This window comes from Neoarius graeffei, chromosome 2, assembly GCF_027579695.1.
Source record: "Neoarius graeffei isolate fNeoGra1 chromosome 2, fNeoGra1.pri, whole genome shotgun sequence".
Taxonomy (NCBI): Eukaryota; Metazoa; Chordata; class Actinopteri; order Siluriformes; family Ariidae; genus Neoarius; species Neoarius graeffei.
Genome location: NC_083570.1, coordinates 92,559,143 through 92,582,784, shown reverse-complemented (window position 1 = coordinate 92,582,784; position 23,642 = coordinate 92,559,143). Strand labels below are relative to the sequence as shown.

Here is a 23,642-nt window from a genome sequence, read left to right as displayed (position 1 = left end):
ATCTAGTGATACCATTTATATATGTTGTCAAAATATATTGTATTTTATGCCAAAGAATACATCCAATGGTGGAATGGCACTTTAAGGGGAGACGAGTTAAGAAGTTTGTGTGCAACATAGTATTTTACACCCCAGGGAAACATAACCTGGTCAAAGTTCCTTGGTGATGGAGATGAAGTGAAGGGGGGGGGGGGGGGGGGGGGGGAGTGATAATAGGTTTGCATTTATTAAAAATATTCCTTACTATCAGAACAAAGATACAATAAGATGAACTATTAATAAGTGAAAATTTTAAATTGCTGTGGGCAAGGTTCTTTTTTTTTTTTAAATACAACCAGTTTAGCTCATTTTTGTGAAGGGTGCCAATATTACTGGAGGGCACTGTAGTTGCGAGTTTGAAGAATATAAGGCTGGAGTAGCTGACAATTTGAGAGTTTAAGCATGCTCTCGCTGCTCAGAACAAAATCAGACACTATTTTTTGAGCCAAGTAAACTCAAAGATTGGTGAAGACATCACATGGCTGGCTGTTGTGTCTACAGTCCAGAAACGCTGATAAAACACAGATTATTTTGTCTCTGAAAGACTTCATGCTGTGTTAGAGCATCAGTATCAATGCATAGATGAAATGTTAGAATTCTATTTTTTTTATCAAGGTGGAAGAGGAGTGTGAAAAAATGGAAATGGAAGCATTCTTGGCACCATTTACTTGATGGGAATTAAAAGGTGTAGAAGTGAGACCCAAAAAAAACACTACTTTGCATAACCCAGAGGTTACTCTCCTATTGCATGAACAGAGCTATTGTAACCCCGGTATTTTTCATTATGATGATATGAAAATGTAAATGTCCACAAGAAGACAGGGCTGAAATGGGGGGAAATGGTGAAACCCAAAACCCGATCGTCATCACACGTCCGTCATCTCATCCTCAATTTCATCCCCTTCTGTCTCTCCTTCCCCCTCATCATCGTCCTCTGAGGTGACGTCCGCATCATCCATCTGGGATATGCACTTCTGGCACGAGCACACAAACAGGTAGTTCTCTCTGAAAGAGTGATGCAAGAAGACAACATTTTCGTAGCATTTTCAGGAGTTCTGCATGCATCCTTATACACTTTTTTTTTTTTAAAAACAGTTGTTTTCTTAATAATTTAGCCATAAGGAGGTGGACTTTGAGATTCTTGGAAAAATGCAAGGTTTTACTAGAGATGCACTAATCTGATACGGTCAGTAAAAAAAGAAGACCAATATTACCCTGAAAACAGTGGACTCATTATATATAAATAAAAACATTACACACAGTGCCTTGAAAAAGTATTCATACCCTTTGAACTTTTTCACATTTTTCCACCTTACAACCACGAACTTAAGGTTTTTTTTATTGAGATTTTATGTGATAGACCAACACAGAGTAGCACATAATTGTGAAGTGAAACGAAAATGATAAATGGTCTTCAAAATTTCAAACAAATAAAAATCTGAAAAATGTGATGTGCATTAGTATTCAGCCCCCTACGTCAATACTTTGTCGAGCCACCTTTTGCTGCAATTACAGCTGCAAGTCTTTTGTGGTACGTCTCTACCAGCTTTGCACATCTAGACACTGAAATTTCTGCCCATTCTTCTTTGCAAAATAGCTCAAGCTCAGCCAGATTGGATGGAGAGCATCTGTGAACAGCAATTGTCAAGTCTTGCCACAGATGCTCAATGGGATTTAGGTCTGGACTTTGATTGGGCCATTCTAACACATGAATATTCTTTGATCTAAACCATTCCATTGTAGCTCTGGCTGTATGTTTAGGGTCATTGTCTTGCTGGAAGGTGAATCTCCTTCCCAGTCTCAAGTCTTTTGCAGCCTCCAACAGGTTTTCTTCCAGGATTGCCCTGTATTTAGCTCCATCCATCTTCCCATCAACTCTAACCAGCTTCCCTGTCCCTGCTGAAGAAAAGCATCCCCATAGCATGACGCTGCCACCACCATGTTTCACAATGGGGATGGTGTGTGCAGGGTGATGAGCAGTGTTAGTTTTCCGCCACATATAGCACTTTGCATTTAGGCCAAAAAGTTCAACCTTGGTCTCATCTGACCAAAGCACCTTCTTCCACATGTTTGCTGTGTTCCCTACATGGCTTCTGGCAAACTGCAAACGGGACTTCTTATGCCTGTCTTTCAACAATGGCTTTCTTCTTGCCACTCTTTCAAAAAGGCCAGATTTGTGGAGTGTACGACTTATAGTTGTCCTGTGCACAGATTCTCCCACCTGAGCTGTGGATTTCTGCAGCTCCTCCAGAGTGATCATGGGCCTCTTGGCTGCTTCTCTGACCAGTGCTCTCCTTGCTCGCTCTGTCAGTTTAGGTAGACAGCCATGTCTTGGTAGGTTTGCAGTTGTGCCATACTTTTTCCATTTTTGAATGATGGATTGAACAGTGCTTCTTGAGATATTCAGAGCTTGGGATGGATATATATATATATATATATATATATATATATTTTTTTTTTTTATAACCTAACCCCACTTTAAGCTTCTCCAGAACTTTATCCCTGACCTGTCTGGTGAGTTCTTTGGTCTTCATGATGCTGTTTGTTTTCAGTGTTCTCTAACAAACCACTGAGGCCTTCACAGAACAAGTGTATTTATGCTGAGAGTAAATTACACACAGTAGGACTCTATTAACTAATTAGATGACTTCTGAAGGCAATTGATTGCACTGGATTGTATTTAGAGGTATCAGAGTACAGGGGGCTGAATACTAATGCACACCACATTTTTCAGATTTTTATTTGTCTAAAATTTTGAAGACCATTTATCATTTTCGCTTCACTTCACAATTATGTGCTACTCTGTGTTGGTCTATCACATAAAATCTCAATTAAAAAAAAAAAAACTTAAGTTCGTAGTTGTAAGGTGGAAAAATGTGAAAAAGTTCAAGGGGTATGAATATTTTTTCAAGGCACTGTATGTATGCATGTATGTATGTATACTATTCTCATGAGGACCTTCCAATTACATTATTATTGCAGTTAATTAATGCTGTGCCTGTACCTAAACCTAACCTCAGTAATGAAAAGGAAACTTTTGGCTCTTTTTTTTCCCAATTTTTGTTTAAACAAAAAAAAAAAAAAAAAACACTCCCAAGCAATTTCCTTGTGGGGACCATCCAAATGTCCCTGCAGGGGTAGTAAAATCTGACAATTTCGACCTTGTGGGGACCATCCGAATGTCCCCACAAGGTCGAAATTGTCAGATTTTATGATCCCTGCAGGGACATTTGGTTCTCAGTAGTATATAAAACACCCACCCACCCCACATATGTGGACCATTTTTGTGCGAGTCCAATACTGAAAACGTGCGATTAGTCTAGCCATGGTTTTAACCAGGACATGTACTGAGACCACCAACATTTTTTAAAATCCCCTTTTTAATTGTTACCCATGATTCAAACAAATTTTACTGAATTCCCACCCACTAGCTAGTTCTTCTCTATTGTATGACTGTGACCAACTAAAAAGGATGAGGACTCGCACATACTTCCTCCATCTCCACATCTCAAAACCTGATGCTCATGCACAGTCACAGCGCAGCCAACTTCCCTCCTCCTTATACGAGGGTAAGTCAAAAAGTTATGACAAATTGAAAAAAAATCTTTATTAATGAAAATAACAAAAGCTATTTCTGTACATATCCTCCATTTAAGTCTAAACACTTCTGCAAGTGGTTTTTCCATCGGAGAATTCCTTCTTTGTAGAATTCTGGGGGATGTCTTTCACACCTTTTGAAATAACATCAGTCTTAGAACTTTTTGACTTCCCCTCGTACAAGACAGATGCCAATGATTGCCTAGTGTTACTCTAAGGCTACGTTCACACTGCAGGCTGAAGTGACTCAAATCCGATCTTTTCGCCCATGTGTGACCTGTATCCAATCTTTTATTGACAATATGAACGACACAGATCCGATTTTTTCAAATCCGACCCAGGCCGTTTGGATATGTGGTCCTAATTCCGATTCCTATCCGCTCTTTTCATATGCGACTTCAGTCTGAACCGCCAGGTCGCATTCATCAGACTTACACGTCATCAACAAGCCACAAACGTCACTATTCTGTGCTGAAGTAGGCGGCGGGTCTCTCAAAAAAAGTTACAACAACATGGCTCATAATCACGGGCGCAGATAGAGGGTGGGACGGGTGGGATTCGTCCCACCCAGATGTAAATTCACTTCGTTCGGTCCCCCCCACTTATAGGGAGGAAAAAACGTCTATGCTGTCTTTCTTTGCATAAGGCAAACCTCACGGAAAAATCAAAAAGACAAATTACCATTCGGTTTATTGAGGTGCACAGCAGTGTATACATAGTTGCAACAACTCACATAAAACAAAACAAAGACTGATATTCGGTTGGTTGAGCTGCGCAGACTGCACAGGTTGCGAGCTCGAGCTTAGTTGCTATGGTAACCCACAACAAGTTTGACAGGCATATCGGGGTTGGGGTTGGTTTGCTGGCAGCTTTGTCCCCCCCAGTTTTTTGTCCCCCCCAGTTCAAAAAACGTATCTGCGCCCCTGCGCATGACATCAATGCGAGGGACGCTTCGGGCTGTGAAGGTTCTGAATCTTCTCAATGGAAGGACGCAGAGGTTAGGGAGCTGATTTCCATTTGGGGGGGATACAGCTATTCAAGCTAGATTGGATGGGTCATACCGCAACCGGGCGGTTTTACTTCCGTAAACACTGGCCATGCTCACTGCGTGTGACGTCGTCGTATCCTGCAATGCGCATGCGAAACACTTTTAGGTCGCTTTTCATTCATACTGAGGATCACATACAAGTCGCATATATTTGTTAATGTGAACGACCTCACAAAAAAAAAAAAAAAAAATCGGATTTCACAAAAAAAATCGGAATTGAGCATTAAGCCTTGCAGTGTGAACGTAGCGTAAACGACAGAGAGGAATGCTGTCCTTCACACCCAAACATCACTGGTGATTTTTCCAAACTAGCTCAATTTTGGGGCCACAGTTGGTGGTTGTGGCATCCCCTGGATTTGAACTTGTGATCTGCCAAAGATCAAAGGGGATCACTTGGTAAAAACATCAGTAGCTTTAGCACCTAGGACAAGCAGATTTTGTGTCCGAACTGTTCATTTTCTTAAATTCATAGTTGCATGGCAGAGAAATAGGTTCAGAAAAAGGAGAATAAACCCCAAAAAAGTACACTGTATAGCCAAATGTTTGTGGACACCTAACCATCAGACCTTTTTGTGTTTGTGGACACCTAACCATCGGACCATGAGCCTGCTGCCACAAAGCTGGAAGCAAAACAATTGTACATGCCGTCATATTGCAATTTCACTTCACCGGAACCAAGAGGTCCAAACCTGTTCCAACATAATGACAATGCCCCGCACATAAAGACAGCTCCATAAAAACAGTCTGCAAAGAATGAAGTGGCAGAAGTCGAGTGTCTTGCACTGAGCCCAGACCTCAACCCCAATGAACACCTTTAGGATGAACTGGAACACTGACGGCACCCCAGACCTCCTCACCCAACATCAGGGCCTGGCCTCACTAATGCTGTTGTGGCTGAATGAGCATAATTCCCTACAGCCATGCTCCAAAATCTAGCGGAAAGCTTTCCCAGAAGACTGGAGGATATTATAACAGCAAAAATAGGACTAAATCTGGAATGGGATATTAAACAAACATGCATGGGTGTAATGGTCACGTGTCTATAATGTAATGTTCTTCCTCAATGCTGTAAATATACTGTTTGCTATTCGTTCTGAATCCCACCACCTGCTGCACAGCATGCATCTACTGAGGCTACCGAGATTGATAGAAGGATTTTTAATAAAAACTAAATGAGCAAGAAACAAAAAAAGCTGTCTTATAACTCTCCTGCTACAAGTAACGGCCACCTTGTGGTTATCGAGAGAAAAATGCTCAAGCCAGACTAAGAATCCATCTTTTATGAGAACAATGCTAATTAATTTATAATTTATCCACCCTGGAGACACTGGTTCCACTCATTCAGGTGCTAAATGAGCACATAGTAAAGTGAACTGATGCTTTTAGTATCTATTGCTACACAGTTTATTCGATTAAGAAACATCACACAAGCCCAAATGCATTTTTAACTAAGTGCAACTTCCTATTTTCTGAAGGTCTCACAAAACCTGCAAACACATGAAGCATCAGTAATAAAGCAGTCAGCTTTTGCTTGAGCCCCACAGCTGGAGACGTCAGCAGCAGCAATTGAAGTTGACGCAAGACGTCTCACAGGGGGAAGCCGGAATATGCCTTAAATAAAATGGAATTTCCAAGTAAACCTGCCTTATTTATTTTGCTCCATCACATAAACAATCAATGAACAGGCAGGTCATCAATAAAGTGTAAAAGGTCCAGCATTAATCCTTTTTTCTGTGCGCTCACTAACTCGGGGAGAAAAAAAATAAGCCTTGGAATTGATCCCTTCTGAAGGGATGTATGAATTCTTAAACAAGTTGTAGCCTTCATTACCTCAGGATCTTATGCCGGCTATGACGACTCCTGTCTCGTTGGCAACAGTCCAAGTAGCTGATACAGATTTCCTACAGAGTACAGAAAAAGGCTTTCATGAAAAACAAAATAAAACAAACAAAAAAAAAAAGTTTGAGTGAATTACCAACTAGCTTTAGAACTAACGTCAAAGTTAACTCCGGTGAGGAGTAGCCAGAAAGAGATTTCCACAGCCTTCAGTAACGGTCCAGTAATAAGCTAAGCAAACAGATACATTTATTTGGCTCGGATCTGATCTGACTCATGCTGAATGTACGGTTTGTCTCATGTAAGGTGGAAGATGCAGGGAAGGGGGAGAGCAAAGGAAAAAAAAAAAAAACCACACAACTCTTCAGATCTTAAAAGTCATGATGGACTATCGTTTCTTTCACTTCGTTGAGCGGTTCTTGACATAACATGGATTACTACAGTTGTCAAACAGGACTATTTACTGTAGGTTTATTATTCATTATTTACCATTTGATCTCCAACGCATTAAGGCGGCAAGAAATTGCACTAACAAAGTGTGACACTGGTGCCTCATATGCCCTCTACGTCCCTCCTCATTTCCCCACGCAGTGGCTGCTGAATGATCAACACCCTTTCAGCACCACCATTTGGAAGAGCCAAGCGGCGCGTGGCAGAGCCGCTAAAACAGCTACAGCCGGCGCTTGTTAAGTGGCGCCTCTCTTCACCCTCCAGCTGCTCACAGGAGAATATAAGAAGGCACTGCCACCATCCACGTGAATCAGTTGAGTTTTGGCACAGCTCTGCAGCTCGTGCCACACTCTCTCAGGCAGTTTTGCCAACAACGAAGAAGAGGAAGTCTGCTACATCTGAGCACCATGCCGAGCACCGAGCCATCCTGGTCTTCATAGACTATGCCACACACAACCCTGAGGCAGTCCCCTCCTGTGGAAAGCAACATCCAAAAACAATGCCAGGGAGTTGGTTCTGCTGTTTTCCAGAGTTGGCCTGCCCAAGGACCTGCTCACAGACCAAGGTACACCTTTTATGTCTCAACTAATGAAGGATGTTTGCCAACTTCTGCAGGTGAAGTAGGTGCGGACCTCTGTATACCAGCCCCAGACAGATGGGCTCATCGAGTGTTTTAATCAGACCTTGAAGAGGCTGCTGCAGCAAGCAGTCAACAAGGAGGGATAGAATTGGGACCGCCTTCTCTTCTACATTCTCTTTACTGTCAGGGAGATGCCACAAGCTTCCACAGGTTCACCCCCTTTGAGCTGCTGTTTGAGAGAAGGACCCGAGACATCAATACAGCAAAGGAGGCCTGGAGGAACAGCCATCACCCTTCTGCTCAATCATCAAGTATGTGCAGGAGATGCGGTCTTACATAGACAAAGTGAGCCCAGCCCCGGTAGTTCCAGCCAGCGGACTGTGTGCTCCTACTGCTCCTGACCACCAGCTGCAAGTTTCTCAACTGTTGGCAGGGGCCATACACCATTGTGGTGTGTGTGGGGGTCTGGTCAACTACTTCCTGCAACAGCCCAGTAAGAAGAGGAAAGAAAGAAAAAAAAAATTCAACTCTACCATATTAACCTGCTAAAATGTTGTATCGAACCCCTCCCACCCTATCAGCATTTGCCTCCATTCCTGCAGGTCCACCATGGCATACTTTGGTCCAACAAGGAGAAGACCTCACAAGCAGCTCAATGCCAAGATCTCAGTGAGGTGGTCGAACAATTTCAGGACATCTTTTCAGCAGGACCAGGGCAGGCCCACCTGATCTAAGAGGGGATGAAAACCTCACCCAGACTTAGTCAGACAATGACCATACTGCATCTCAGAGGCCCGTCAGAAGGCTTTTGAAGAGGAGGTAACATGCATGCTGGAAGAGGGCAACATTGAAGAGTTCCCCAACCCCTGGTGCAGCCTAATCATAGTGCCCAAGACAGTTCACTCAGAATCTGCAATGACTCCCACTGTTGAAATCAGATAGTTCAGTTCGACTGTTACCTCCTGCCCAGAATGGACGACAACCTCATTGAATGGCTTGGGAGGGCCCAGTTCATATCCATGCTCAACCTCAGAAAGGGATATTGGCAAGTGGCCCTAGCGCTGAATGCAAAACCAAAAACCACTTTCAGCATGACCTGCAGACACTGGCAGTACAGGATCCTCCTCTTCGGTCTCCATGGGGCCCATGATATTCCAGAGGTTAATGGATATCATGCTACGGCCCCATCACACCTTCGCCGCTGCCTACCTGGAGGACATCGTGGTCCACTCATCCACTGGTGTCAACCACCTATTGCACCTAAGGGAGGTACTGAATACACTCAGGAAGGCTGGGCTCACTGCAAACCCCCACAAGTGAACCTTAGACTGACCAAGACACAGTACCTTGGCTGCCGAATTGGCTGGGGTTTACTGAAGCCCCAAGAAAAGAAGATTGAGTCAGTTCATGGTGACCCCAGCCAACATCAAAATGCCAGGTACATGCCTTTCTGGGGTTAGCCAGGTACTACTGGCACTTTGTACCCAACTTCACTTCTCAGGCCTCTCCCCTCTCAAACCTCACCAAAAAGGGACACCCAGAGAAGACAAAAGTGGACACCCAAAGCAGAGCAGGCATTCACGGCCCTGAATAAGGCCCTCATCAGTGCGTCAGTCCTCCAGAACCACAATTACAACCTTCTGTTTATCGTATAGACCAATGCCTCCAAGACAGGCCTAAGCACCATGCTGTCACAGGTCTCAGAGGGTGAGGAACATCCTGTGCTGTATACGAGAAGGAAACTAACCCCTGCTGAAAGGCACTACGCAACTATTGAAAGAGAAGCCCCAGCAATCAAATAGACAATAGAAGAACAGAGTTACTACCTGGTTGGTTGTCAATTCACCTTAGTAACTTGTATCCCACTACAGTGGATGTACAAAGCACTCCACATGTACAAAGGATGTACAAAGAACTCCAATGCTTTCTATCTCTGCAGGACTTCTCTTTTAGGATACGAAATAGAGCAAGGGCACAGCACAGGAATGCCAACAGCCTCTTAAGAAGACACAAGCTCTCCAATAAGACAGACTGTGGAATCGGCTCAAAGTTTTTTTTTTTTTGGGGGGGTGAGAAGGCACCACTGCTTTGCTCCTCACCTCCCTGTGCCACGAGTGCTGAATGAGTAGTGCCTTTTCAGCACCATTGTTTGGAAGAGCCAAGTGGCTCGTGTCAATGGAGCAGAGCCATTAAATCAGCTTCAGCTGACTCTTAAGTGGCACCTGTCTTCACCCTCCAGCTGCTCACAGGAGAATACAAGGTGCCGCCACCATCCACGTGAGTCAGTTGAGTTTTGGCACAGCTCTTCAGCTCCTGCCACCCCCCGGCAGTTTTGCCACCAATGACAAAGAAGTCCACTGCACCCAAGCACCAAGCCGAGCACCCCGGGAATTCCCACCCACTTCTGCAAAGGATTGAAGCCGCTCACACGTTCCTTTGGGGCTCTCTGCGGCCTTCGCCAAGTGCCAGCTCTCACCCTCCACATGCCTGCACCATGCCACCTCACAGCCCCATAATTCCCCAACGCTTAATTAAATAAAGATAACTTTTTTTCTGGCACCTGAATCCCTGGCTCAGTGTCTGTGTTTCCAGATACTTGCAGTCTCGCTACACAAGGCACACTTTTTAATTGAAAACATTCCAGGTGACTACCTCATGAAGCTGGTTAAGACAGACAATGCCAATAGTGTGCAAAGCAGTCATCAAGGTAAACGGGTGGCTACTTTGAAGAATCTAAAATATGAAAACATTTTGTTTAACACTTTGTTGTTGTTTACCACATAATTCTATACATGTTCCATGTTATTTCAGAGTTTTCACGTCTTTAGTATGTATTCTACAAATGTAGAAAATAGCCAGAACACAGAAAACCCTATGAATGAGTAGGTGTCCAAACTTTTTATTGGTACCATACATGCATTGTCTATTGTTCGCTAGCCACTGTAAATTGATTCCCCCAGTGTTCAATTTTTGGCACTTTTGGTCTTAAAACTCCAATCAATTCATTTCATAATGCACCTAGACTCAAGAACATTTGCATCCAGGCAACCAGACTATCCCCTTCATTTGCTGTGACCAATAACCACAGACGTACCACATGACTTCATGCACACACCTGAAGCACAACAGGTCAACAGAAGAGAAAAAGCAGAAAAACATCGGAAAGCTGTGAAATTTGTCCTCAATACTTGTTACTATATATACACACACTAAATAGAAATTTCCCAATGACTACGCATATGATTAAATGTATGAATGAGTCGTGTGAATCATGGCTACATGCACCATCTTACTCAGAACCTCCAAGTGACACCTCACATATATAACATTTATCAAGAACAATTTCCACCCACAAGTGTCTAGGAGCAAGAACAGAAACAAAACATTCATTAATAATTTACCCAGTCATTTATATCGATGGTTTCCTTGACACTCGAATAAGCTTTTATATTAATAATAGTTTTTGGCAAGGATTTCAGCTACTGATGTACAAATATATTAATAAATAAAAGTCAGTAATTCAAAATGCAGATGAGTCATCCTTCACAGACATCCACTCGGAAAAAGGAGCTACAGTAATGTGAGCTTTTAATAAAACAAAATGTTCTTGACGCAATTCAGTCCTAATTTCATAGAAAACTTGTGCACAAAAATAGGATATCTGTAAGAAAAATATCCACTCCGCATTACATCTGGCACAACAAACACTGAAGTAAGCCTCTTCAGTTTTGTTGGACAACCTCATCCTGACAACCAAAGCTTTTGCAAATGAACGCCACACCACTCTGGGTGGTGTATATCCCATGTTAAGCCACCCCCACTCTGACCTCGCCAGGGCTGATGTCACTCAGGGCGCTCAGGTGAAGCAGGAAGTTGTTGTCGGGGAAAGACGCCTCTGCGTTCGGTATGCAGCTGTGGTTACCTTGACGATAAAGCACATGACTGGAAGTGACCTTTCAATGTCTTTATGCTTACAATAACAATGTTTGTGTAAGATAACTAGACAAAAAAAAAAATTGCCAAAATGTTCAGCATTATTCTCACATGAGCTCTGCAGAAGGAAGAGACCGGATCCTTCACAGTTGAGGAAGTCGCCCGTTTCTGCAAGATGAGCAAGAAGAAATGACAGTCTGTGGAAAACCCTTCAGCCATCAAACCTATTTCACATTTCACTAGATCAATACATATATTTCAAACATAATATGGGAATCACAAGTAGGCAGTCCTTCGCTCCCTTCACATTTACAGCACAGTGGTGTGTGTGTACGTGTGTTCATTGTAGTTTGAAGGAAAAGTGACCTTTATCGATGTCCTTGTATAACTGGTCAATAAAGGCATCTAGCTGCTCCCTCTGCTGGTGAGGAAGCTCCAGTGCATCACACGCATGAACCCACTGGCTGAGGGAACTGAATGAACAACAACAGCCAGCAATTAGAGATGTCAACCGTGTCTTCTACATCACACTATACCATGGCGAAAGAAAATGCTCAGTTTTCATTGGCTTCCTTATAGCTGGATACTTCTATAGTAGATACAACCAAAATTTTAAAATCATAATTCCAAATCAATGATGCTGATTATGGCGGAAAAAAAAAGTGTTAAAATAGGTCCTCGGTCATTCACCATACCAACAGGGAGGGCACACTGGCCATAAATAAATAAATAAATAAATAACCCACCCCAACAAAAAAAAGACTGTTGAATAGTTGTTCAATAAGTTATTGAATTTCATTTTTCATTATCCTGCAGTAAATCTCTCGATTCTGATTGGTGCGAATCTTCTGTAAAAGCAGCTATGAAATCTGTTCATCTGCAAAACAAATTCCAGGTTGATAGGAAATGTAAGCTACACAAGGATGTCAGGGTTCTAACTAGGCCTTTTCAGCGGATCAGGACGATACACAAGGTTTCCTTATCGCTACGCCTACAATATTGCCGGCATGCCTGTTATTTAAAAAAAAAAAGTTGCCGCTACACTAATACACGAATAAAAAGACTTGTCCATCTTGAAAATGTGGTCTTTTGTTTAATTTTCTCTTATCCCCATACAGTGGTGACAGCACGCCGCTATGGGAATGTTCTACATCTGGACATACTCCACTCCCCATCCATGTAAACACCCAGTGCAGAGCTTTGCTTGAGCGTTTTTGTCTGCTGGTTGTGGTGCAGCACCAGACCCAGTTTTGGGCATCGGTTTCTTCCAGGCCTTGGTTCACCATGGGTGATTAGCTGTGCTCCTCACTATGGACTGCAGTGAGCTCATTGCTCTTTTAATATCAGGGTTGTCCAGCGCTCTGTGTGGCGGTGCTTTTGTGCTTGGTACAGTGTTCTGAGCGATGTTGCCTGGTGGCGTCACAGCGGCTATGCAGGTGGTTTGGGACATACCAGCACGCCGCGTGACGGTGGTTCTGTGCTCGTTTTGTGGATCCATGGCACGGTGTTCTGAATGATGTTGCCCAGTGGTGGTGCGGCGGCTGTGCGGGAATTATTTTTGTGCGCCTTTTGGTGGGACTATGGCTGCTACACCATTGGAATGACATCCTGACCACCTTTTGGTGGACTTTTTTTTTTTCTCCCCCTTTCCTTAGAATTGTTAAGCAACCTTGGGTATGAGAAAGGCGCTATATAAATTTAATTGATTATTATAACAAAGTTGAATAAGTCTTCAATCAAAAAAAAAAAAAAAAAAAAAAAAAAAATCACAGCAACTTTTGGCAAAAATAAAAATCAGTCTCATTAATATTACCAAAAAAAAGAGCAACTTTCAGGGAGGCCTGCAAATGCCAGGAAATGCACTAGAATGCATCTCTGAGCATGTAGAACCCTTGAGGTTTTGAGGGCCTTAAGCGGGCCCCAGACCCCGGACCGTTATGACTGGTCCCACTATGCTGATACTTTGGTCTAGTTAGAACCCTGGATGTATATGAAGGTTGTGCCACATAAACAGAAGTATTATTTATGATTTAAAAAAAAAAAAAAAAGTGTAACTGTTGATATGGGGACATTTTCTGAGAGATGTTTATTTAGCATTAATGGAAGGAACCTCCGGGGCCAGTGCTTTCTAACAGTCAGAGCTAAAGCTACAGGTTTTCCCAGATTGGAAAGTCTGCAAGACAGAGGGCTGTCATTTCTTGATAACATTAAAAACGACCTTTTTTTCCCCCCTCGAATTAGCTGTGATGGGGAAATTTAAAAAAAAAAAAAAAAAAAAAAGAGCAGCTTGTGAGGGAATTACTACAAGTGATCCATAAGTGTTTATGGACATTCCACAACATTACATGGAACTATAAAATGGATAAAATGCATCACATAAATAAATAAATAAAATAAAAATCTTTGCCATATTTCTTTTATAAAAAGAGGACTTCTAGAAGTGCTGTTATAGTAGAAGCTGGACTTGTAACCACCTTATCACTGATTATTTTCCTAGAACAGCATGACCCCAAGTGTTTTATTTCTCTCTTAGCACTCTGCTTGGACGGGATCTTTTCCCCCCTCAGAATACTGTTTGTAATAAAATATTTCTACATTTAAATCAGCCTGGAGGATCATGCTCTTTATATTAATTAATTTCCTTTTTGCTTCTAACAAGCTCCCAGGGAAAATGATATACTGACAGAATTCTATGAACCATGGCGCAAACAACGTGCAGAGATTCTTCTTCCTAGTGAAATTTAATCTCATCTGAAGAGGTGCAATGGCATCATTAGGATTATTGGTAATTAATACGTTTTATGAAATACATCCATTTCAAATAAATCTTTTGATAACATGAATATTATTGGTGTACATAAATCATACAATAAAAATAAAAGATTTGCCTTTTTCTTAAAGCTTGTACATCATTAAGGTGTAAGGAAAGTCATCCTCGCTGAATTCCTTTTAAATGTAAATCTTATCGCATGGTTCGTGGGGTGCGTGTTTGTGCATAATGGCATCATTTACATCACCACGGTATAACCAACACTGCTATTTTCCATATATCCTTATAACAGTAGGTCATGTCATCACACTCCAAATCCGGAATAAAGATTTCCAGGATCTGGGTGGCCAATGTGTGTTTGATAAATCACCTGATAGGAATTTTATTTGCTTCTCAATTGAGAACTAGAGGATAATAACATGGTTCTAACCTGGTGCCGATGCCCTGGCCGTTGGTCCCGACGAGTGCGAAAAGAGAGCGAAAGCCTTCTTGAGTGAACCACTGCAAAGCAGAGGACTAATTAATTAAATGTTCATTAAATCATCATCAATGCACACTTAATTCTTCAGGTTATTAATGTTATTACACTTACAGCCTTTATGTTCGTTCCACTGGTATTAATATTTTAGAAAAGATCCACTTATTCATGTTGCATCCTTTTACAAGAGTTACGCTGGTACACCGTTAAACGTTATAAGCTTTCATATTTTTATTATGCTGTTACATTACATTAATGGCATTTAGCAGACGCTCTTATCCAGAGCGACGTACAACATAGCCAGAGCAGCCTGGGGAGCAGTTGGGGGTTAGACGCCTTGCCCAAGGGCACTTCAGCCATTCTTGCTGGTCCAGGGAATTGAACCAGCAACCTTTTGGTCCCAAAGCTGCTTCCCTTACCATTAGGCCATAGTTTCCCCTGTTATTAACGTGTCATCCCTTTACAACTGTTACAGGCTTTGTGTTAAACTGTTATTAAATGTCACATCCTTTTATAATCGTTATGTCATTATTTCATATTCATCACGCTGTTATTTACATTACAGGCTTTTACATTCATTACAGTGTTATTAATGCCACTGGCTTTCATATTCACCATGTTATGTCACAGGCTTTCATTTTAAAATGGTGTTTAATTGAAACCACTTTTTAAAAAAAAAAAAAAAAAAAACACCCCCCCTTCAAATTTGCTCCCCAAAAAAATAAAAATAAAAGGACACATCAGATATTTTCCAAATTATATTAATTATTTCAGATAGTTTGTTATGTTTTTAAATTATATCTTATCCATGGGTGGCACGGTGGTGCAGTGGTTAGCGCGGTCGCCTCACAGCAAGAAGGTCCGGGTTCGAGCCCCGTGGCCGGCGAGGGCCTTTCTGTGTGGAGTTTGCATGTTCTCCCCGTGTCCGCGTGGGTTTCCTCCGGGTGCTCCGGTTTCCCCCACAGTCCAAAGACATGCAGGTTAGGTTAACTGGTGACTCTAAATTGACCGTAGGTGTGAATGTGAATGGTTCTGTGTCTATGTGTCAGCCCTGTGATGACCTGGCGACTTGTCCAGGGTGTACCCCGCCTTTCGCCCGTAGTCAGCTGGGATAGGCTCCAGCTTGCCTGCGACCCTGTAGAACAGGATAAAGCGGCTAGAGATAATGAGAATGAATGAGATCTCATCCATGATCAAGGACTAGACAGTCCTTTATCCACGGTCATAAATAAATGCTTCCTTTAAACAGTTTTTATGCATGTCTCCATGATGCTGTTTGCACTCAAAGCAAGTGCGAGTTCTTTGCTGTAATTTGTAAACATGTTCGTTAGCCACCGAAAAGGAGATTCTCTACATTCGAATACAAGCTGGATATCTACGGATGTGAACAAGATCAACTGTGAGCTACTGCTCACTTGCGTATCCCCCCCCGCTCCCGTTTATATCAGAATGCAAGCGATCGAAGGAATAGGACACTTATTATGAATGTTGACTTCAACAAATAATGAACCCTGAAACATGTAAGTAAAGAGCAGTGTCTCTACCCAGGGATTTCAAACAGCATCCTGGTAAACTGGCACTCAAATAGCATTTTGCTTCTTGAAATAGTGTCAAAATCCACCCTATACGTTTCGTAAATACATTCAGTTGGTAAGCAGGGAGTCGATGTGGGACCGACCTGAAAACGATAAATACGGTATCGAATCCCAAGCTGAAGCTCAGTACCAAATATTAAGCAGTTGTAATTTGTAGTTGCTGAGAAAAAAAAAAAAAAGTTATGAAAATTTTGTAAAGCCACGCTACAGGTTTCGTAAATACGTTCAGTCGGTAAACAGGAAGAAGTCGATGTGCGACAGACCTGAAAACGGTACACATGGTATAGAACCCCAAGCTGAAGTTTGGTACCACTTAGCTATGATTTGTGGTTGCTGAGAAAAAAAAAAAAGTGTTTCGTACAGACGGACAGAGGTAAACCAGTATTATACCCCCCCCTCGGAGTGGGGGTATAACAGCCATCCTATACCACGAGTTGGCCGAGTTGGTGTGCCCACCTCTCGACCAGGAGATTGAGAGTTCAACTGGGGGTCGGATCATACCAAAGACCATCATTACCAGAGGATGAGCTCCCCACTGTAACCCGAGCTACGTAATAGGGGAGAGGCTGAGAGCTACTGAAACTGAGACTAGTGCTATTTGGCATGGAAAGGGATGGATGGATTTATTTATATATTTAAAAAAAAAAAAAAAACACCCACACACTGACCTGACTGAGATGATCATCATAGAGTGCTGTAGTAAACAGGTTATGCAGCAAAGCCAGCTGGCCCTGAGGGGTCAAAAAATAAAAGAATGTTAAAAGGCAGATACACACACATACACACACACACACACACACGAATGTTAACAGCCTGTTTATTTATACCTGGAACTTCTCTCCAAGCAGTTTGTGTGCCATTTCCTCCTGCTCGTTGGCTGCACGGCTGCAAAAGTGGGAAAACAGCCTCTGCCAGCGGCCCTTGTCTTGAGCCTTACAGAGGCACAGGAAGAACATCAGCCAAAACAAGTACAGAAGGAAAAACTTAATTAGGAAGCAAATGGATTAAATCATCTAGCAAAATCCATTCTCAGCTCACAGCCAAAAACCCCTTGTCCAAATACTCAGGGAACACCACAGTGCAAGTACCACAATCAGAGATATTACTCTCGCTTAGCTTTTAGAAAAGTAAAGTAGTAAACAAGAGAAAGACAAATACCTGCTTGACAACAGCAACCATTTTGGCCATTAACATGATGCTGGAGGTTTCTGGAGGATAGTGTGCACTCCTAAACACACCACACCACACACACACACACACACTAAATAAATAAATAAATAAACAAACATTTTTAGGTTCACAAAGCATGCCACTGTTTGATTAATCAGGATTAATCATGCTTAAGGATTATAATAATGTTGGCTCAAACCAGAACGTCAAGGACGTAGTAGCTCATCTGGCCTGCCGTCAAAATAATCACAACTACCAAAACATCAAACACAACTGAAACGTGTGAATGTGAGAGAGGACCGACCTCCATGACAAATTATTTACAACAGGAAAATCAACAAAAGGACTAGATTTTGCTCCCCGAGAGAGGATCGACCCAAAACAATCAATCAGAACTGAATTCGCATGATAAATGAGAGAGGAGACACAATTCTAGTCAGGAGAAAACATGTTAAGTTGACCTAATTACTAATTTGTTAGCTAAAAATTGACAATACAGTGACCAAGTGTTGTGCAGAAGGACTAGTTATTTCAATTAAAACAATCAGAACTGAAAATCCATTGAGAACTGAGGGATGGCGGAGACACGATTTAAATGAAAAACAAAAAGTTGCAAACAAATTGTTTATTAAACAAAAAAAAAAAAAAAGTTTTGTTCCCCAAGGGAAGATCGACCCAAAACATTGATCAGAACTGAAATTGGGTGAAAACCACGAGAGGAGATACAACTCTAATGAAAAGTCAGAAAATGTGTTAAGTTGGCCTAATTAGTAGGTTTGTTTGCAAAAAAAAAAAAAAAAAAATAGACAAAACAACGACCAACGACCAAGTGTTGTGCAGAAGGTCTAGTTCGTTCAAATAAGAAAATCAGAACTGAAATCCACTGAGAACTGAGAGTGGAGATACAATTTAACTGAAAATAAATAAAACTGTAAACAAAATGTTTACAATGGGGGGGGGGAAAAAAAACCCACACACACACACACACACACACACACAGTGTTCAAGGGAAGATCAGCCCAAAACAAACAAACACATCGATCAGAACTGAAATCGGATCGGAGAGAGAGGAGATACAGTTCAAGTGAGAGGCCTGGAAAACTCGTTACTTTGGCCTAATTAGTAACTCGTTAGCAAAAAAAAAGGACAACAACCAACTTGTGTGTAGTTATGAGTTCTTTCAAACAAGACAATCGTAACAGAAACCCATGAAGAACTGACAGAGGAGATACGAGTTAACTGAATTGTGGACGCTGGACAGACACTGGACGCTACGCCATGGCAACAGCTCACTGACCTTATGGCCAGATGAGCTAAAGAAATTTTTTTTTTTTTAGTGTTGGAACTAAATTTTTTTTTTAAAAAACATGTTTGACCCAACATAAAAGTACATTTTCTTTCAGCCTACATTATAATCCGAAGCATTTTATCAAATATAGGAACGCATTTTTGATCTCTATTCTGTCGCTGCTATAGCCAGTTATGAGTGTTTGAAACATGCTGTGTAATATATCAGTCCATATGTCAAAGCGATGGCTGTAAACGAGATTCGTTGAAACCTGTGCGAGACATCGTAGGACGGAAGTAAAACGTACAGCGGAAATCAAAGTGACCAACATCTGCCAACGTTGTCAAAAGACGCGCGCACTAGGGCTGTGCCGATAGACGATGCCATCGTCCATCGACGATGGTGGTCAATCCATCACGATGGAGAGCCACCATCGTGATACCACGCCCCCTCCTGTCATAAACATGCATATACGGTATCATCTGGCCTATTTAACCTAAAAAGTTAGTTTTTTGTTAGTTTAGTTAGTTAGTTTTGTTTAATATATAAATATAACATATATAAATACATAATTATATAAATCATTATAAAGTAATATGAGATGAGATGAGTAATATCCTATTACCGCTTGTTCACGTAGGCTATGGTGCAGGGACGTGCTAGTGAACATAACGTGGTTACACAAATACAGTATGCTACTAATAATAAATTTCGACTTCATTTTTTAGCCTACACTATACTTTTAATGTAAAATTTGTCATGTTGTTCAAACAAATAGCCACTATTAACAGTCGGGAAATATTGCACCTTATCAAACGGCAGTGAAGCGCAGACTTCGGCAGAAGTCAAATAACTTTAATCTGGTAAATAGGCCTACTTTCAGACTCAAAATGGTCCACTCTAAGCCATAATGTCAAACCAAATGGAAGAATGAAGGTGATTCTGATAAATGTAAAGACAGTTAAAAAAAAACAATATTAAATCATGATTTTAAAAGCTGGTGCAATAATTCAAACACTAATAAATTGGAAAAATTAGCGCGTTCAAGTGCGCACTAAAGGCCGAAACGCATCTTCAATTGATATGGTGTAAATAAACAATGAGTAATAGCTTAAGTGTAGTTTCTTCTCATAGTTTCTCATAGTCTTTCATTGTTAGAGCAGATTAATATCTTACCATGATCAGTGAGTGCTCGGGGAGGTTCATTTCCACCTGCGCTTTGCGCAGCTCATTTCTCCGAAGCCAGCTGTGCGCAAACGCAGTGTTGACTGCTCGGCAAACTCCAAACGCTCGGTCTGTACTGGCCCTCTGTTGCGCAAGCGAGTTGGTTATGGCCAGGTTCAAATTGTGCCCAAAACAACTTAACCACGGCCATTTCAATTGCCTAATGGCTGCGACAATATTCGCCCCGTTGTTGCAGGCGATCTTTTTCTCCTCTATTTTCCATTCGGCAAGTGTCTCGCGCAATGCGTCTTCTAAATTGTCCGCTGAATGTGTCTCTGGCATGAAACTCGTCTGCAGGCATTTGGACTGCATTGCCCACTCTCGGTCCACATAATGTACGGTAGCTGACATATAGGGCATCATGTTGCAGCTGGACCACATATCCGTTGTCAAGGCCAAATATTCCACATCACCTAGCGCTTTTTTTTCCTTTACGTGCCAAAGCCTCGGATGAGTATCTAATACTTTTAATAATAATAATAATAATAATATATTTAATAACGTAGTATTAAAATCCCCCCCCCCCCGCCCACGATATCATCGTCCATCACGATGTTTGCACTGTAAACATCGTCGATGCCAATTAAGGGGACATCGCACAGCCCTAGCGCGCACCCTCTTTCGAATGCTGACGTAATCAAGCCGGAAGTTTTCCCTGTGTCCGAAATCGCTCCCTACTCACTGTATCGTGAGGATGCCATTTTGGAGTGCTGTCCGAATCCTTAGTGAGGATTATTACACCCTATATAGTGCACTCAAATTATCCCACAATGCATCACAAAAAAGTAGTGTACAACCTCCAGCACCATCACATTGAACACGGGGGCCCTCCAAGGATGTGTGCTGAGCCCCTCCTCTTCACTCTGCCGACCCACGACTGCACACCAATGTCCAACTCTAATCTCTTCATTAAGTTTGCGGATGACACGACTGTGGTGGGTCTCCTCAACAATGGTGATGAGACAATCTACAGGAGTGAGGTGAGCCGCTTGGCCATGTGGTGCAAGGACAACAATCTCCGTCTGAACATGGAGAAGACGAAGGAGATTGTTGCGGACTTCAGGAGAGCGCACACCCAGCATGCTCCACTATCTATCAACGGTGCTGCAGTGGAGAGGGTGAGCAGCACCAAGTTTCTGGGTGTGCACATCTCTGAAGACCTGTCCTGGAGCAACAACACCGCATCACTGGCCAAAAAAGCCCAACAGCGTCTGTACTTCCTCCGCAAACTGAAGAGAGCAAGAGCCCTGGCCCCCATCATGCACACATTCTACAGAGGCACCATCGAGAACATCCTGACCAGCTGCATCACCGTGTGGTACGGCGCCTGCACCGTGTCCTGCTGCAAGACTCTGCAGCGCATCGTGAGAGCAGCTGAGAGGATCATTGGTGTCTCTCTCCCTTCTCTAATGGATATATATAACTCCCACCTCACTCGCAAAGCCATCAGGATTGCAGGTGACCCCACCCACCCATCTCACAGCCTCTTCAGCCTGCTGCCGTCGGGGAGGAGACTGCGGAGTCTCCGGGCCAAAACCAGCAGACTCAAGAACGGTTTCTTTCACCAGGCGGTCAGGAGGTTCAACTCCCTCCCTGTTCTGCCCCTCATCCCCCCTCTGCCCCCCACCACAGATTCTGCTCGCACTCACCCCTTCAGCATCTGACATGTCATCCTCACAGCCCCCCCCCCCCCCCCCCAAACACACACATACATCTCAACGTTCATTAACACACTGAACTCAGGGACCGCACATCTCACTTTACCTCGCTCATTTGCACTATTCCGCACTACCTCACCTTAACAGCTGCTAGTTTGTTTATACTGCTTATTTCATGTTTACCTGCTATACCTCAAGTGCCCTTGACTGTTTGTTTATTTGCACCAATTTACGTGTGTGAGTGTTTAGTCTATGTCTAGTTCTTATCTAGAGTGTTTATACTGTTTATTTTGTTTGTTTTTTCAATTATTCTATTTTTATTTATTGCATTGCCAGTTTGCACTGTGGGTCAGAGGACTGAAATTTCATCTGTGCTTTATGTCGAGCACGTATAGCATATTTGACAATAAAGTTGACTTGACCGATGGTCACTAAGCAAAGCAATATATCCCACATGCATTGTGATGGCGCTGAAAGAAATCAAAAGTCTCAAATCTGATTTAATAAAAAGCAGCGGCAAAGAAGAAAATATTCAGCCTTGATTTAAAAAAAAAAAAAAAGATGCAGGTACTTTGCATTTATTAAATGTAGGAAATGTGCCAAGTATAATACGCATTTATCACAAAAATACATACGTTTATTATTCTGAAAACCCACCAGCCGACTGATCTGGCACGTTTTAATTGTGCGACAGTAATGACGTAAATACCAGCGCAACGGACTAGTGTCTGAAAACTTACTCTTTTTTTTTCCATTTAATCAGTGGTTCGAAGTCGTATGGAATAATCTCCATCACAGATTAAGCTGGCAAATCTCGAAATTAATCTAAATTGGAATGATATGGCGATCTGGCCGCTGTGTAAACAGTTTTCAAGATGGCGGCGCGGACACTTCACGTTTGAAGTCTCGCACAAGTCTCGTGAAGATCGTGCGGATAAGTGACGCCTGCCGTGGACCAAACGAACTACATTCAACACGGCTAAAAACCGAATAGGCCGATAAGTGTGATAGAATATGCCAATACGAGTCATGATATAAGGTTAATAAAACCGAAAACATAATTGAATAACACGTTAATTAAGAAATAAAGCGAGTTTAAAAATGACTTCAGTTCCCCTTTAAACATATATACACATTTTTAATCAAAATAATCCTCGTCTTTGATGGTCAAAGTAAAGGCCAACTCACAGAGTGTTCCTTTAAATGAGCGGATCTTGCACAGGAAATACAGACAGACACAAACGTAAGAAATAAAATCAGATTAATAAGACACCAGTATGTACAGTAAGGCCTCTAATGCAGGTGATTGTTTTATTGGGGAGGAAGGAGGAGGAAAAAAAAAAAAAAACACAGGAAAACTCTGATCACATGTAATGTGCATATCATAATCGATGGCTCATCGTATCAAGCCCATGTTTGCATATGAACCATTTTAATTTGTAAAAGACTTCGAGAGGCTTTATAACTTCATGGCATTTAAACCTGGTTTGTTTGTTATTTATACCTTTAGGGTTTTTTTTAAATGAACCTTTCTTTGAGTAGATTTACAACCAAGAGACACAAAATAACCCAATGAATACCTTCATAAATGGACAAGGTTATAGCGAGATTACATACGAGAGTCTTGACTCCCTCACCTCCACGCGTCCTGCAGCTTGTTGAGCGGATGATCGGGATCATGATGTGACGGTCCCAGACACAGGACCTGGTGATACTGATCCCACGCAGCCTGTCTGCACTCGCTGCTACAGTACATCACCTGCAGCAGGCAGCAAACGTGACGCAGTGATGACCAAAGAGAACCATAAATACAGGAGAGGTTTATTTATTTCTAAAGACCTTTGATATACTGTCAAATGCTGAGCCACGGGAAGAGTAAAATAATGATGACGGAACAGATATAATTCACGTTTCAACTCTGTATATAGATATATTATATGGACACGAGTGCTTTACTGGGAAATACAGTACACCAC

The 23,642-nt window shown here is 42.1% G+C and overlaps 1 protein-coding gene across 1 annotated transcript in view; it reads right to left on the bottom strand.

The window, feature by feature from the left end:
• Window positions 1-688: 688 nt before the first annotated feature.
• smyd5 (SMYD family member 5) overlaps window positions 689-23,642 on the bottom strand; it is a 39,882-nt gene continuing 16,928 nt past the window's right edge. Inside the window, exons 4-13 of the mRNA XM_060910527.1 lie at window positions 23,304-23,425; window positions 17,485-17,554; window positions 17,154-17,258; window positions 16,995-17,057; window positions 14,684-14,754; window positions 11,850-11,956; window positions 11,595-11,651; window positions 11,378-11,472; window positions 6,515-6,585; window positions 689-1,044 (exon numbers count right to left, since the gene is read on the bottom strand). Coding sequence (XP_060766510.1) covers window positions 906-1,044; window positions 6,515-6,585; window positions 11,378-11,472; window positions 11,595-11,651; window positions 11,850-11,956; window positions 14,684-14,754; window positions 16,995-17,057; window positions 17,154-17,258; window positions 17,485-17,554; window positions 23,304-23,425 — 900 coding nt within the window. The 3' untranslated portion in view covers window positions 689-905. The remainder of the gene's footprint in view (window positions 1,045-6,514; window positions 6,586-11,377; window positions 11,473-11,594; window positions 11,652-11,849; window positions 11,957-14,683; window positions 14,755-16,994; window positions 17,058-17,153; window positions 17,259-17,484; window positions 17,555-23,303; window positions 23,426-23,642) is intronic.